The sequence below is a fragment of the Nicotiana tabacum genome, chromosome 20 (genome assembly GCF_000715075.1).
Source record: "Nicotiana tabacum cultivar K326 chromosome 20, ASM71507v2, whole genome shotgun sequence".
Taxonomy (NCBI): Eukaryota; Viridiplantae; Streptophyta; class Magnoliopsida; order Solanales; family Solanaceae; genus Nicotiana; species Nicotiana tabacum.
Window position 1 is genome coordinate 164,613,302 of NC_134099.1, and position 14,337 is coordinate 164,627,638.

General features: G+C 37.1%; 1 protein-coding gene across 3 annotated transcripts; it reads right to left on the minus strand.

The window, feature by feature from the left end:
• Positions 1 to 507: 507 nt before the first annotated feature.
• Positions 508 to 11,822, minus strand: LOC107789916 (PH, RCC1 and FYVE domains-containing protein 1-like). Of its 3 annotated transcripts, XR_012703895.1 has the most exons (10): positions 11,246 to 11,822; positions 9,746 to 9,832; positions 8,361 to 8,450; positions 6,877 to 6,957; positions 6,538 to 6,732; positions 4,274 to 6,406; positions 3,779 to 3,842; positions 2,726 to 2,872; positions 1,407 to 1,792; positions 508 to 1,106 (listed from the first exon to the last, which is right to left on the minus strand). XR_012703895.1 is itself a non-coding variant. In XM_075241108.1 (9 exons), the coding sequence occupies exons 1-9, from the start codon at positions 11,297 to 11,299 to the stop codon at positions 974 to 976; spliced, it is 3,306 nt and encodes a 1,101-aa protein (XP_075097209.1). In that variant the 5' UTR covers positions 11,300 to 11,822; the 3' UTR covers positions 508 to 973. The 3 variants fall into 3 exon arrangements, 2 of the variants coding, with proteins under 2 accessions (XP_075097209.1, XP_075097210.1); XM_075241108.1 differs by lacking the exon at positions 3,779 to 3,842; XM_075241109.1 differs by lacking the exons at positions 508 to 1,106; positions 1,407 to 1,792; positions 2,726 to 2,872 and having other exon boundaries at positions 3,607 to 3,842.
• Between the last annotated feature and the right edge of the window lie 2,515 nt (positions 11,823 to 14,337).

The window sequence follows — 14,337 nt, forward strand, 5'->3', positions numbered from 1 at the left end:
TCTACCTCTAGGTACCGACACCAGATGGGAAACCAAAAAAAATTGTATAGTTTTCAGCTTTAATGATTTCAAAACGAAGTATGATTGGATTGATGGCAATGTCTAGATTAGATTAACTACCCAATGATATAATGTTCTCGTAAGCAAACTGATATTTCAATCAATATTTTAATATATTCTCCATTATCATTAATATAATATATGTCAATAAATAAAAGGGAAATTTGAACACGGATTAACAGTTATGTTATACCAGCCATTTGCAACTAACAGGGAATGTAGAAAGAGTAGGGATTTCAAATCCAAAGAGCCATTTACAAGTGAGAGGAAATAGGGAAAATACGTATAATCGCTCTTAAAATAATAGCCAAAAAATATATATCTTTTGTATATATATACATTATATATGTTATATACAAAAATTATACAAATTTTATGCACTTTTCAGCTATCGAATGTAAATAGTTTTTGCCGCGGGCTAAAAGTGAAAATACCTCGAGGAAATACAGAGAGTATGGATTTGAAATCCAAATATGCATTAACTTGGGAAAATTTACAAGGAAGCATCTCCCAACAAGGGCAAGCAACCTACTAAAACTTTACATCTTTATGCCCCACACAGCAATTAAGGAGGGGAAAAATCAAATAGAGAGATTAAGCCATAGGAATAATAGAAAGCCCCCAAAGCTAAGGTCTACAGGTAAGAGCGTAGCCCATGTCACGGATTTGTATCCTGCCGCACAAGAGCCTGGTATTTAATAGGGAAGGGTAGATGGGCGGACTCAACGGGGATTTCTAGGCTATATAAAAAATAGCAAAAACTTACAAGCAAATATCTAATTCCTAGTTCTTCTACGCCAATTTGTGGAAAACTAAACCTCTATGATCAACATGATACTCATTGTGGGGCATGAAGTTGAGTTAGAACCAAAAAGAAAAAGAAAGCTCATGTACAAATGGTAAATTGCATGTCTCAATGTGCTAAATCCACACTTGCAGTGCCAATACTTGCCTTGTCGACCACGCGTACATTGTACAGCTCATAGACTCTTGCACGGTTCTCTGCCCACCATTGTTCTGCCTGTTTCTCACTAAATCGCTTCCGACTGCACGTTTTGACATACATTAGCCTTGATTCCATTCAAAAACCAAGATTAAATGATATTCATTGTAAAATGAAGTTTTGCCAATCTTGGACAAGTAAAAAGAGGTCTATAGCACAAACAGCATATGCACATGAATATAATAGGCGACTCCCAGATAACTGCAGATATAAAAGCATGAACAGGATCTTGTTCACATGCTCAAATGTGTTTTCCTTTAATGCGACAGAAGATCATTTACTGGATGAATAATGTAGAAACGCAGAAAATTGCACACTAACGATTTACGTTGACTTAACCTACCTGAAGCGAACCCTTTTAAGATCTTTGACGCCTCCAGGTAGGGAGGTAAGAGTAATATATACACCTGGCTCATCTTGCTCAACCCATTCATTCTCGTTACGAGAATCACATTCTTTAGTTCTGCCCCCATTTTTTGTTGTTGCCTCTGAATTCCCTTGTCTATTGTGAACAGCACTGCGATTACTGGCATTGCTTGATCCATTCGAAAGCAAATGGCTGTTAGATACACTTGACTCCAGTTTTTGAAAAGTTAGTTGACTGTGAACTTGGTCGATACAGCCATTTGGCATATCACTAGAGGTAATATTGGACTCGGAGGAAACAGATTTAGGAGATTTGATGTTTCGGGCAGGACCTACTGGCAGCCTTTCAGCCATTTCCTTCAGCTATAAAAAAATAACGATCACAATACAGAATATCAGCAATATCAGCACGAGAAGCTAACGGAACTGTGAGAAATGAAGAAATACACAGGAGAAAGAATGGAGAATGTGTTGCTTGATTATTTGTTCAAGCTATAGGGTGTTTAAATAGTACATACACCTATACTAAACTAGGAAAGAAATCAAGGTTAAATAATTTCAAAGAAATTATATCTCTAATTGATTCTAATTAGTGCAAACCATATCCATGATTCTACCATATCTGCACCATATCTACATGATTCTACCATATGTACACAATATTCTTAACTTGGATCTCTAATAATAATTTACATTACTAAAATATTACAGTAACTTCAATGCTGCTCTACTTCTGGCTGTAACTGCATTTTACTTGTCGCTGGCAATTAATCAAGTACCTCTTAACTGATAAAAGGAGTATTCAACGTAGATCATCTGTATCTTAATTGAAAAGGGCCGCAAAAAAATGAGTATGAATATCAGAGTAAAAAGGTGATATACTAAATGACAGCATGAAACAACGGCGCATGCAACCGAAAAATTGAAGGAAACAGACTGAAAAACCCTGAACACGAAAATTTTAACAGATCACGCAAATTCTAGAAGAAATAATTCCTTCCTGTGTTTGGGAGCATTTTCACCCTACTTCATAATTTGGATTTTTTTTTTAAGAAAGATGTTTATAATTTAGAAATTATAAGCAGAATGAAATCTTTATCCTATTTTTGCTTATACAAAAAGTTACAAAAAAGAAAATATTTTTATACACGTTGGCTCAACTGTTCAACTCATTCATTGAACCAAAACCTCTAACTTTTTCTGTGCCTATAAAAAGAGAAGCACAATTTTTTCATACGTATGCACAACTTTGATCCAAAACTTGAAAGTCCAGTGATTAAAAAGAATTTAACTTACCTGAGCAGTAAGTGATTTGATCACTTCTTTTGCTGCTTTGCATTTGGCGGTCTCCTCCCCTGCAATTGCTATTGCCTCCTTCAGCTGCTTACTAGTTCTTTCCAGTTCTACCTCTTGAAATTGAGCCTTGCGTGTAAGAGTTTCCACCTACAATGAAGACAGTCAAACAGTGCTAAAAAGAAAAAATATATAGTACCTTTGCAAGTTGGGAACAGGGTTGCATTTTTTACTGTAACTTATTGCATTCCATATGAAGATAAAGCCTCGCAACTTACACATAAACGACCTATTTATTCCCTCCCCAAGAAAACAAAAAGCAAAAAGGAAAGAGAAAAGAAGAGAAGAAATTAGAGGTATCTTTTAAATAAGGAATTTTAGGATAAAATGGATGGTAATATTCATATTTCAAATGATGTCTGAAAATCGTCTAACATCTTATTTCAAGATATTGCAACCTCTATGTCTTCGTACAAATTTACAATTTTGGCTTTATCATTATTATGTATAGCAGTAACTGCCATTCTTTTTCCTAAATGAATAGAATGCCAAGTGCCTAGAATAAAGAAGACAAACCTTGACAGTAAGCAAGTTCTAGGGGTTCAGAAATAAATAAGTGCAACGAAGGACTCGTGAATTGGGCTTCCAACTTTCAACAGCATGTTTTGACTTTTGACCCTTCTCCCCACCACCCACCTCCCAAAAGAAAAATAAACTTTCAACAACATGCGATTTGACATTCTATTGCAAACGAAACTCTCCATTATTCTTTAAGTGGAGTAGAAATTGGATTGACTGGCTGTCCTTTAGAGTATAAATTTGCCTATTCAGATGTATTCAGATATAGTACAGCACAAAAACCATAGGACATGAGACAGTACCTCTGCCGAGAAGCCAAATAGTGTCCTTAAAGTGGCAAAAATAATTGAAAGATCAGTACAAAATACATAGTACAGATAATAGCTATGATTCATTGTCTCCTTATCAACATGCTTATCACGTATCTTATCTGGTTAAATAATACTGTTTATGCACTTGGATAATTTTTCACCCTACACAATAAGATCAGGTGCAACTTGTCACTGTTGGTCATCAAGTCCTTTTTTTTGGTTAAAAAACCCTGCAAATCATCAAGTATTTAACTGTGTTATACACACCATTGAGTGTCTGAAAGCACAATGATAATATTTATTCTTAACCAACGTCTTGCATTTTGACACGTCGCACTATTAAATGTTGGCACAAATATTAAACTCATACACAAGCTTCTATCTCAGTTTTCCACCACCGACTGGATAAATCCAGCTTAATATTTTTCACAAAACTAGAGACAATTTGGTATTTTTTTTTTTTTGACGGGCCAAATCAGCATCTCATTGCAAAGTTGAAGATCCACATCAAACAAGTATAAGAAGATGTAGAAAGTGAAGAAACTGCATCAGTACCTATTGCATAGTTCAGGATCCACATCAGCTATAAGTATAACAAGATGTAGCCAAATGAAGAAACTGGATCAAAGGGAGATGGTTGCATAGTGAATATATAACCTACCTGTGATCTTAGTTTAACAACCTCCTGACCAAGACTTTCATTTGTCCTTTTAGCATCATCCACTACAATCCTTGGAGATGTAAGTCCACCCAGTGTTGGAGTTGGTGTAGTAGAACGAGGTGGACTGGGCCGTCCAGATGTTGGTGATGTTGCTCGAGAAACAATCCTTGATCCGGGAACTGAAACAGAGAAAAACTTCTTGGACGACGCAAAAACTGGATTAGAAGATTTAGAATTATTGAGAGCTCTCAATTGCGAGGTACTACTGGGAATAGGCGAGACACGACTGCTGTTGAATTCAAACTTTTTCTTCTGTTTGGAAGAACGGCTTTCAACTTGTTTGAAGGACTCCATCGAAGAAAATCTAGCAAGATGAGGCCGAGACCTTGTATCCAACTTAGTATCTTTGTCTATGCCATCAGTTAACCCTTGGTTCAGGCTTCCTCTTCGGCTCATGGAAGTCTCTGATGAAGCATCGGTTTCAATAGCTTTTTTCAGTTTATTACAACAGTTATCACAGACACGATAAAGTTTATTGGGATTTGGTGCCATTGATGCCCTCAGTGATTTCTTGCTGCTGCATGAATGACAAAAGACAAGACCACAGTTATAACAGTTGTGGCGCTTCCTTTTAAAATTAAAAGGAAGGCGGCAGCCAGAACACATTGATTGGTCAACCCCTGACGCCCATTTATGAAGGCAAATAGCTGCAGTAAAATTAGTACCACAAGCAATACTTTTGACTTGCTTGTCTTTTAAAGCTTCCACTAAGGTGGGAGAGTTTCTGTCATCTGTATTACCATGACCCAACCTTCCATTTGCTCCCTTTCCCCATGTGTAAACTTCAGTCCGGGAAGTCAATACAGCAACATGGTAAGCACCACATGCTATCTCCTCCACAAAGCTCTTTGAAAGTTTTCCTTCAACCCGACAAGGAAGCTTCCCATCAGCTTGAGGGTGACCTAGTTGGCCATATACAGGACTTCCCATTGTATATACATGACCTGAAGTAGTTAGAGCAACTGTCAAGCTGTGTCCACAAGAAACCTGGCAAAAGTTGGGTTCAACAAGAGCTGCAACACAAGTAGGAACAAGTTTTGACTCCTTATCACCGTGCCCAAGTCGACCTTTATCACCATCTCCCCAAGTAAAAAGTTTCCCCGACGAACAATTGCTTGAACTAGAGTTTCCCACCATGACTTCAACAACTGCAGCAGTATGCCAAACCCCACAAGCTGCTTGAACAGTTCGAAGCCCCTTCAGAGATTCCACTTCCCTGGGTTTTGAAATACTTTTTCTATCTCCGTGACCAAGAACTCCAAAAGTTCCATCCCCGAAAGTAAATAATTGGCCAGCAGAGGTCACCACAGCGGTATGCCAGGGTCCACAGGAGATATAAGAAACATGTATGCCCTCTAAGGGTCCATTTACTCTTTTGGGCACCCAATGACTAACTTCATTCCCATGCCCAAGAAGACCAAAATCACCGGCACCCCATGTGTACAGTTCACCAGAGAGTGTTACAGCACAAGTATGATTTTCGCCACAAGCAACAAGCTCAATGTTTGTATGGCCAAGGGAATCTATAAGCTTTGGATGCAAAACATCAGAATCGACACCATGCCCAAGCCTGCCTCCTGATTCCTCACCCCAGGAGAAAATCTCACCCTGCTTTGTCACTAGTGCTGCGTGTTTTCCACTGCAAGCTAAATTTTGGACATCCAGTACTACTGCAGACTCTAGAGCTTTGGGCAATAAAGAATCTACTTTGACACCATTACAACTGCCAATCCTATGAGGTCCACCACCTAGTACACCATCTGCAGTCCCTTCCCCCCAGATAAAAACATCTCCCAATGCATCACCATCATCATGACCAGAACCTTGACTTGATGAGCTAACAGCACTTGAAAGGCTTACTCTAAAGTTATCCATACCCATTGCCTTCATCTGACCATGTATGCTATCTGAACCTCCAGAAGATAAGGAATGAATAGAAGCACTAGCAGCATCTGAAGTGAAAAGGCCCTTGGGAGGTAAACTATATTGAATTACGTCAGAGAATGCCTTATTTACACCATTTTTAGGTGGGCTTCCATATGGACTATGAAGGCGAAGCTGATCACCACCATCCTGATGGAAATAATGGATCTTATTCAGCATCTTAGAGAAACAAAATGAAATTATATAATTTTGACATGAATATTGACAAATATAAAGTCTCATCTGCATATGCATGGTTAGACGTGCGAGATAGAATGTACCTTCTGTGAACTATCACCACTACCAAAAGGAGAATGAAGAGGAGAGCTTCTCCGCGTATATGTTCTGGGACTAGTAGCACCAGAAGGAATTCCATCGCTCCTTGATTCTGTTCTCCACTTTCGCTGGTGTCCACGTGAGATTAAAGCCTTCAAGCCACTAAACCATACCTCTGCTTCGTCTTTATCTTTGCATATCTAAGACATAAGATTGAAGAGGAAGGTGAGAGAGTTAGTTGGTGCAACAATTTCAAATGACAATGGAATAAGACAGAATTGCATGAATTACGTACAAGACTTTCCCTCTAAAAAGGACACAGCTGTCACTAATGAAACTCTTACCAAATCCAGTGATCTATCATTGTATATGAGTGAAAAAGATTGGTACTCCTTCTCAGGTCGTGGGTGCCTTTGAAATATTGGCTGGAAAAGAGCAGAAGCAAAGCTTGTTAATCAGATCGCATCATTAAACATTTTAACATAGGTGGTTCAACTAGAATGACGGTCGTGCTCGTCTTGGACTTGGCCGAGCCCTTTGGGTCGGCCATGCTCATGCGACGCTAACATCAATGAGGAATGCCCCGACCCCATTTATGGGAATACACTGGGTCTATTGTTGTTGGTTCAACTAGACCGAAAACCATGTTCATTAAGAACTAGAAATTGCTAAATAAAAAAGAAAAACACACTGACACCAAATTATCATCATCAAAGTATGTAACTATGAATGGAACAAGCCAAAAGAAATCATTAACCAACCACTAAGGCTGATAAAATCAAATGAATGACCGCTAGTATAGCATGAACTTTGACCAAAAAGTGCTCATCTATGTAGAACGAATACTTAGATTCAACATGAAAACAACCAATCAAATTCAGCAATACTTCCTCAGAATGAGGTATATAACATTTGAGAAGAAGGCAAGAGTAAACTTCTAGCATAGTTTTAATAGGTTAATCATACACACAAGACTTCACATGTGACCCCAATTACTTAATGAAGAGCAAATGCAGTTATACTTTTTGATAAAGAGCATATGCGGATATACATATAGAGAAATGAAAACAAACAGTTAATACATCATATAGATTATCGATTAACCATGACATGTAAGCAAAAATTCCTTTAGCGGAAGATGTTTGATCCTACTCATCCAGTCATACTCCATTTCTTTCTTCTTCTTTCTTAGTTCTCTTAATTTTGTCTTTAAAAGACTAGAATATATTAACACGATACTTCCAAAAGAAAATAAAGAAGCTATGCTTAGAGACAAATTTGTGGACATGCTGATGTCACAGTTCACAAGAGTTCAAGAACAGTGATTAAAATTCTGTATCAAATTAACATTCAAGCTGCTTATCTGGCTAGATCTCTATAATTCTATGCAAATTGAATTCACATGCCTCTCCAAGGAAGTCTCCTAGCTTCTTTCTTTCTGTTCACCAATGAAAAGAGAGTGGGAATTGCTTGCGCAAAATAACAGAAAACATTTTATATTTTCGCTGAAACAGAAGCTCAAGGACCAAGAAAAGATGCAAGATAATTACCACACTGAAGATAACTTATAAATTCATCTGTCATTGAATTCGGTTAACATATGAAAGCCACTAATGCCCGTACATTTAACCACATAAATCTCTGGTGAAATGAAGTGAGCACACAGAACGAGCCATCTGACCTTTCACCATATAAGTTCTTCGAAATCCATTTTAAAACCACAAAAAGAGATATATAAAGATGGATAAATTTGTAGAATAGAATCAAATAGATACATGTCAAAAAGGTTGTAGAACGGAGAATAGTATCTTCAGCAGAGGGAACTTACAGTGCGCTGTCCAGATATTATTCTTGACACGTGACTTAGCTTAAGGTGTTTCTCCTCTTTACCAGAAAACCATATCAGAGCAGATTCATCCTGAAACCATAATGACATTTATTTACTTCAACTAACACTAAGTTTCAGAGGAGGTAGTTACGTTTAGCTGCGATACAACGAAGCAATACACAGTTGCTGTATTAAATCCCTACCTCAATAAAGAAAGGTAAAGTGAAACACCGATATCCATACAGCAAGCATGGGATTATTTTATATCAATAACAGGTTTATCTATAAGCAGTCATACACAATGACAAATAATGAAATGGCCATCCATCAAAGGCTTTAGGTTTAAACCCCAGAAAGTAAGAGACATGAGCTAAGATGCTGGCACTACTGGAACAAGGAAACTAGGAACAAACTACCTAGGATGAAGTTTACCACATGTATTCTAACAGCAGTCAAAAACACTACTTCACAATGGTTACATGGCAGTATGAATGTGAACAAAGAACCTTGACATGGATATCTCTGATGAATATTGTGTATCCACTGAGCATGAATTATCAACATTGAAGTTCTGGTATTCTGGATGACACAATAAGGTAGGCATTTGGAAGAGAACTCAAACTTCCAATTTTTTTATTAAGTCTCATTTTCTGATTTATTATCATGAGATAGTGCGATTATTTTTGCTTCTCTTTAGCGTATGGCAGTTTGGATAGTATCACTTCCAAATTGGCACAGAGATTGTAGGAGCTTTGATTACCTATATTTACTTTTCAAGCCTCCTAATCCACACTCTCCTTAACTGTGGTATTATTTACATCATTTGAAGGACACTACTTCAACCTGAGATACATGCATGCAAAAACTGAATACGGAGTATCAAAAAGGAACAAACTACAATCATGGTGGTAAACATCTTTTACTTTTTTGACAAGTATAATCATGATAGTAAACATTACCAATCACTAATCAGAAACTGACACAAGCATTTAGGATGAAATATCAACGCACTGACACATAAAACTGAAGATAGGCCAAAATACCACAAACTTCAACACTGCTGAAAAATCAAGGAGAAAGATCAAGGGAAATGTCCTAATTTGCTTCATTGAGATATCAAATTCATGGTGAGGATGCCAATGCCAACCTATTACGTGCTTCCTAGCAGCCAGTGTTACGTCCAGTATGGAGAACTCTATGTCGGTCTCTCAAATAAATGATATAGATTCTTGTTACGTATAGATGTGGGGTTTCACCAAACTGCTTTCCCCTTCTTGGATAGCTAATATGATTACGGAGTCGGAATGCATAGAATTTCATTATTTCAATGCTAAGAAAAGCAAGCCATATGTACAAAATTAAACAAAGAATGAAATGTTACTTACATTTGCCAGACGAAAGGGACAAAACTTTGGCTTTCCCCTTCTTCCATACTTCAGCAAACATGCCCCCTTCTTTAGAGCGGTTATCGCCTGAGATAAATCAAATGCAAAGGAATTTCAAGCCAATGAACCTTCTGTCTTAACCCACTGCAGTCAACAAGGTTCATAACTTTTCTCTCCCAAAAGCTGTAATACCATAGCTAAATCTTGGCACCATTGCCCATTCACCCCATGCCCAAAGCAGAAAACAAAACCTTATTTTTCAAATGAGGACTTAAGTGTTCCATAAAGACAAAGCAGCCGGTGGCGGATCTAGATAGACTCTTGTGGGTGCTCAAACACCCATTGCCTTGACCATACTTAGTAAATTTGCACGGGCCATTATAAAAGTATTTAAATAAACATTGAGTGAGCACCCACAACTAATTTTCATTTTCCTCTTCTTTCGAAGTTTTTTTTGGCGAGCACCCATGACTTTAAAATTCTGGATCCGCCACTGAAAGCAGCCCATACTAAGGAAGAGGAATCCAAAATGAGGTGTTGAGTGTATCACCATAGAGAATACATCTTAACTTACTTAATTATGCTTTAACATGCCCCTAATGTGCAGCCTGATTCTTGGGCCAAGCACATGTAAGTTTTTTTCCTATAATGGGTGGCGATAAGACTAAAACCCAAGACCGATGTCTTCTCTAATACCATGTTGAAGAGGAGTCTTGGAGTAATAGTAAAATTGTCTCCGTGTGACCAATAGATTACGGGCTTGAGCCGTGAAATCAGCCATTGATGCTTGCATTATGATAGGCTGCCTAAATCACACCCCCTTTGGATGTGGCCCTTCCCAGACCCTGCGTGAATGCAGGATACTTCGTGCATCGGGCTGCCTTTTTAGTGTAACTATCTCATTTAAAAGCTTAACCTATTAGAGAGAGTACACTTTAATTTACTTAATTATACATCTAAAATGAGTGGTTAAACACTGAAGGCAAGTAAATTAGGGGATGAAAATTAACTTAGTATAGGTGCCAAGCATAGTTGCGAGAACCTACCTAATTTTATTTATTTTTATAACAGTAGTACTCGCACTAGCTTGTGCGCACTTCGACTATTCCATCAAATACCTGTTGCCTCCCACCCGCACAGACACCGGATAACTCTTCCCACCAGGGCTTAGGCAGGTCGAAAGAAATCACCTAGTATTTCTTTCCACCGGGATTTAAACTTGATGCCTCGAGTCAAATGGAATTGAAAAGACCTTTTTTATATATATAAACAAGGTGGCATTTCGAAAGTGCCGCTAGTAGAGACCCCATACTACTCCTACCCCTTCATTGATCATTAGGGCACACCCTGATATTTTAATTAGTAAAACCGAAAGTGCATCCTCCAAACTTATGTCAAGGAAAAAATAGTATTAGTACAGTAGTAATAAGCAATAGTTTGACGGGGTTTAAAATAATGACAAAAATTGGAAGAATAAGACAGTAATTTTTTTCTTTTTACCTGTTCAATATCCCTTTCAACTGTTCCACTACCTCTGTTGACATCTGAATTCATTCCTTTCAGCTCAAAATTCTTCAAATAGTGAAGAAACCCATTTCTCAAAAATTAAACGAAAATCTCCGATTAAAATTGACGAAACTAAAACTTCAGTAATTGCAAAGACTTTAAGAATTTGTAGTAACAGTTTCTTAAATGCAAAAACCAAAACACTGGTTTAATCTCAACGCCACAAAGCTTATAAACCGAAAATGGGTTAAAAAAAATTAAAAGAGCTGAAACTGCAAATGGGCTGACAATGAGAGTAAATTTCACTGATTTTGATGAGAGAGAAAGAGAGAGGTTTTAGGAGAGAGAATGGCAGAGAGATTTGCTGAAAAGTGAAGCAGTAGAATCTAGCTATAATTGGGGAATATATCGTTTTGATCTGATTTTCCAAAACTGAAGCAGTACACACACACGCACACAGTACAAAGTGTTGCAGATGAGAGAGAAGAACTGAAGAGAGAGAGTGAGGAGCGAGGTGGTCAAAAGTGGACTGTGGATTTCTGTATAAAATTAAATTAAAATTAGATTACATATTTCTACCTCTTTCTATTTTGGAATGTATTTATGAAGGCAATTTTGGTATAACTAATAAAATTGCTGACATGTGATCGGGAGGTAATGAGTTTGAGCCGTGGAAAAAGCTTTTTGCAAAAGTGCAGAGTAAGACTGCATACAACATACCCTTGTGGTCCGGTCCTTTCCCGAATCCCGCGCATAGCAGAAGCTTAATGTACCGGGCTGCATCTATTTTAGGATGAAAAATATAGTATATTCACTTTTACTTTTATATTATATTAAAAATATATTTTTACTTGTTCATTTTAGCTAACCAAGAGAAAATTAATTTTTTTTTTTCTATTTTACCCTTTTTTGTTAACTACTCATTTCCTAAATTATTTTTTAAAACTTTATAAAATATTATCATTATTGTAAATATTATAGTAAAATATATACTTTATTTATTATTTTTTAAAGACGGTATAAAATACGTTTTGGACAATTAAAAGTGAATGAATGAAGTAATTTGGACTACTAAAAGAAGCAACAAGATGCAATAATTAGAGGTCTTGAGTTTGAACTTTAAAAATAAAGAAATTTTTAATAGTTTGGTGGGACTCATGCATTGTAAATTAGGATTAATCGAATTAGTGAGTTCGAAGATCGAATTATTATATTAAAAACTACTTTTAAAAAGAACCATGATATGCAAAAATGTATACCATTATCCTAATTTTGAAGAGTAGCTAGGGAAATAATAGGGGTGGCAAATGGGCAGGTTGGGCTGAATTTGGGCGGGTCAAGATGGGTTAGGTCAATAAATGAATTATTGCCCAACCCAACCCAAGTGTCTTTGGGTTAAGATGGGCTGGGTCAAGATGGGCTAAACAATGGGTCATAATCCAACCCGTCCAACTTGACCCATATTTTAGAACCATGCTCATCTTGCATAAAAAAAACTTTTTACCTTAAAATATGTAAGTTGACAAATATTTTATGGGGTGGGAGGGGTGGGGGTGGGTGGATTGTGCAGAAAAATGAAAAAATATAAAACAGAAAACAGAAAATTGAAATTATAAAAAAAAATTGAGGGGTTTGGGGGGGGGGGGTTGTGGGGTGGGTGGCGCAGAAAAATAAAAAAAGTAAAAAATTGAAATTAAAAAAAAATTAAAATTTATTTTAGGGGGTTTGCGCTCCGGGGTGGGTGGGTGGTGCAGAAAAATAAAAAAAAAACGGAAAATTGAAAATACAAAAAAAAAAGTGATTTTTTTCTTAAGGGTTGGGGGGGGGCGGGGGGAGGGAGGGGGGCAAATAAGTAAATTTTTAGATAAGTTGGGTTGAGATTCTTTGTGTTGGGTGAGTTTCATGAGTTGTATTTGAGTTGTTAAATGAGTCAGAATAGGCTATCAAAAATAATGGGTTAACTTGGGCTCAACCCAAATTGACCCATGAGCTAAAATGGTAAAAATTGTGTGGGGAAGCCACTTTTTAAAGTGGTATTTACTTTTTATCCAGCATTTTTAATGCTTAGCAATAGTAGCCACTAGTCTATTAAAATTAATATGAAAAAACTGTGTTACCCTTTCTTCTATCTGTTTCATGTGTCATGGAGAATTTGTTTATATTAACAGACTTGGAATATCTGTTTGCTTTCATTTCGCATCAGCATCGACTTCCTTATCTTCTGTCAGGTCCAAAACAGAATGTGGATCCGCTCTTGCTGTGATCTCAATGTATGTGTTTGTACAGAAAGTATTTGTAATCTTTTGTATCATCTGTTTCTTCTCTATTCTCAACTCGTCCAATAAGACACCATATGGGCAACTCATCATAGTACACTTCAAAGTAATAGTCTTTATCTACTGCTCTTCGGAACTGAGCTACTTCTTCCTTTGTTAGCTTCTTCCCACAAAGAATCTATGTTTTGTGGTATCGGGTTGGTCGGATCGATTCCAGAATGATTTTGCTAAGGTTTAAGACACTTAGTCTCTTTTAAGGAAGTTTAAATTGGAAAAGTCAATCGGATGTTGACTTATTTCCAAGTCTTTCTCTATTATCCTTATTGTGTGTTTGCATTTAATTTATTTTGTGTTAAAATAAATTAAAAGTTAAGGACAATAGGTCCTGAACTTATGCTAAAAAGCCAAAAAGTTAAGGACAATAGGTCCTGAACTTAGGCTAAGAAGCCCAAAAGTTAAGGACAGACAGTCCTTAACTTACAGTTACAAGTTCAAAAGTTAAGGGCAATAAGTCCTTAACTTTAATTTCCAAGTTCAAAAGTTAAGGGCAATAAGTCCTTAACTTTAATTTCAGATCACTTAATAGTTAAGTGGAAAATAGTCGTCGGCATTCTATAAGCTACTTAATCGAGTCTATGAAACGACCTAAGGAACAACAGTCATCGTCTCGTCATGATCGTTCCTCATTTTTGGTGTTTTAGAGCCATAAAACAGGAATTCCGCTTGATTCCAAGATTTTCGTGTGGTATAGCCCACGCCATCTGCATGGGCCCGAGCGACCAGACCCGAATCGTCTAAAATTTTGCCGGC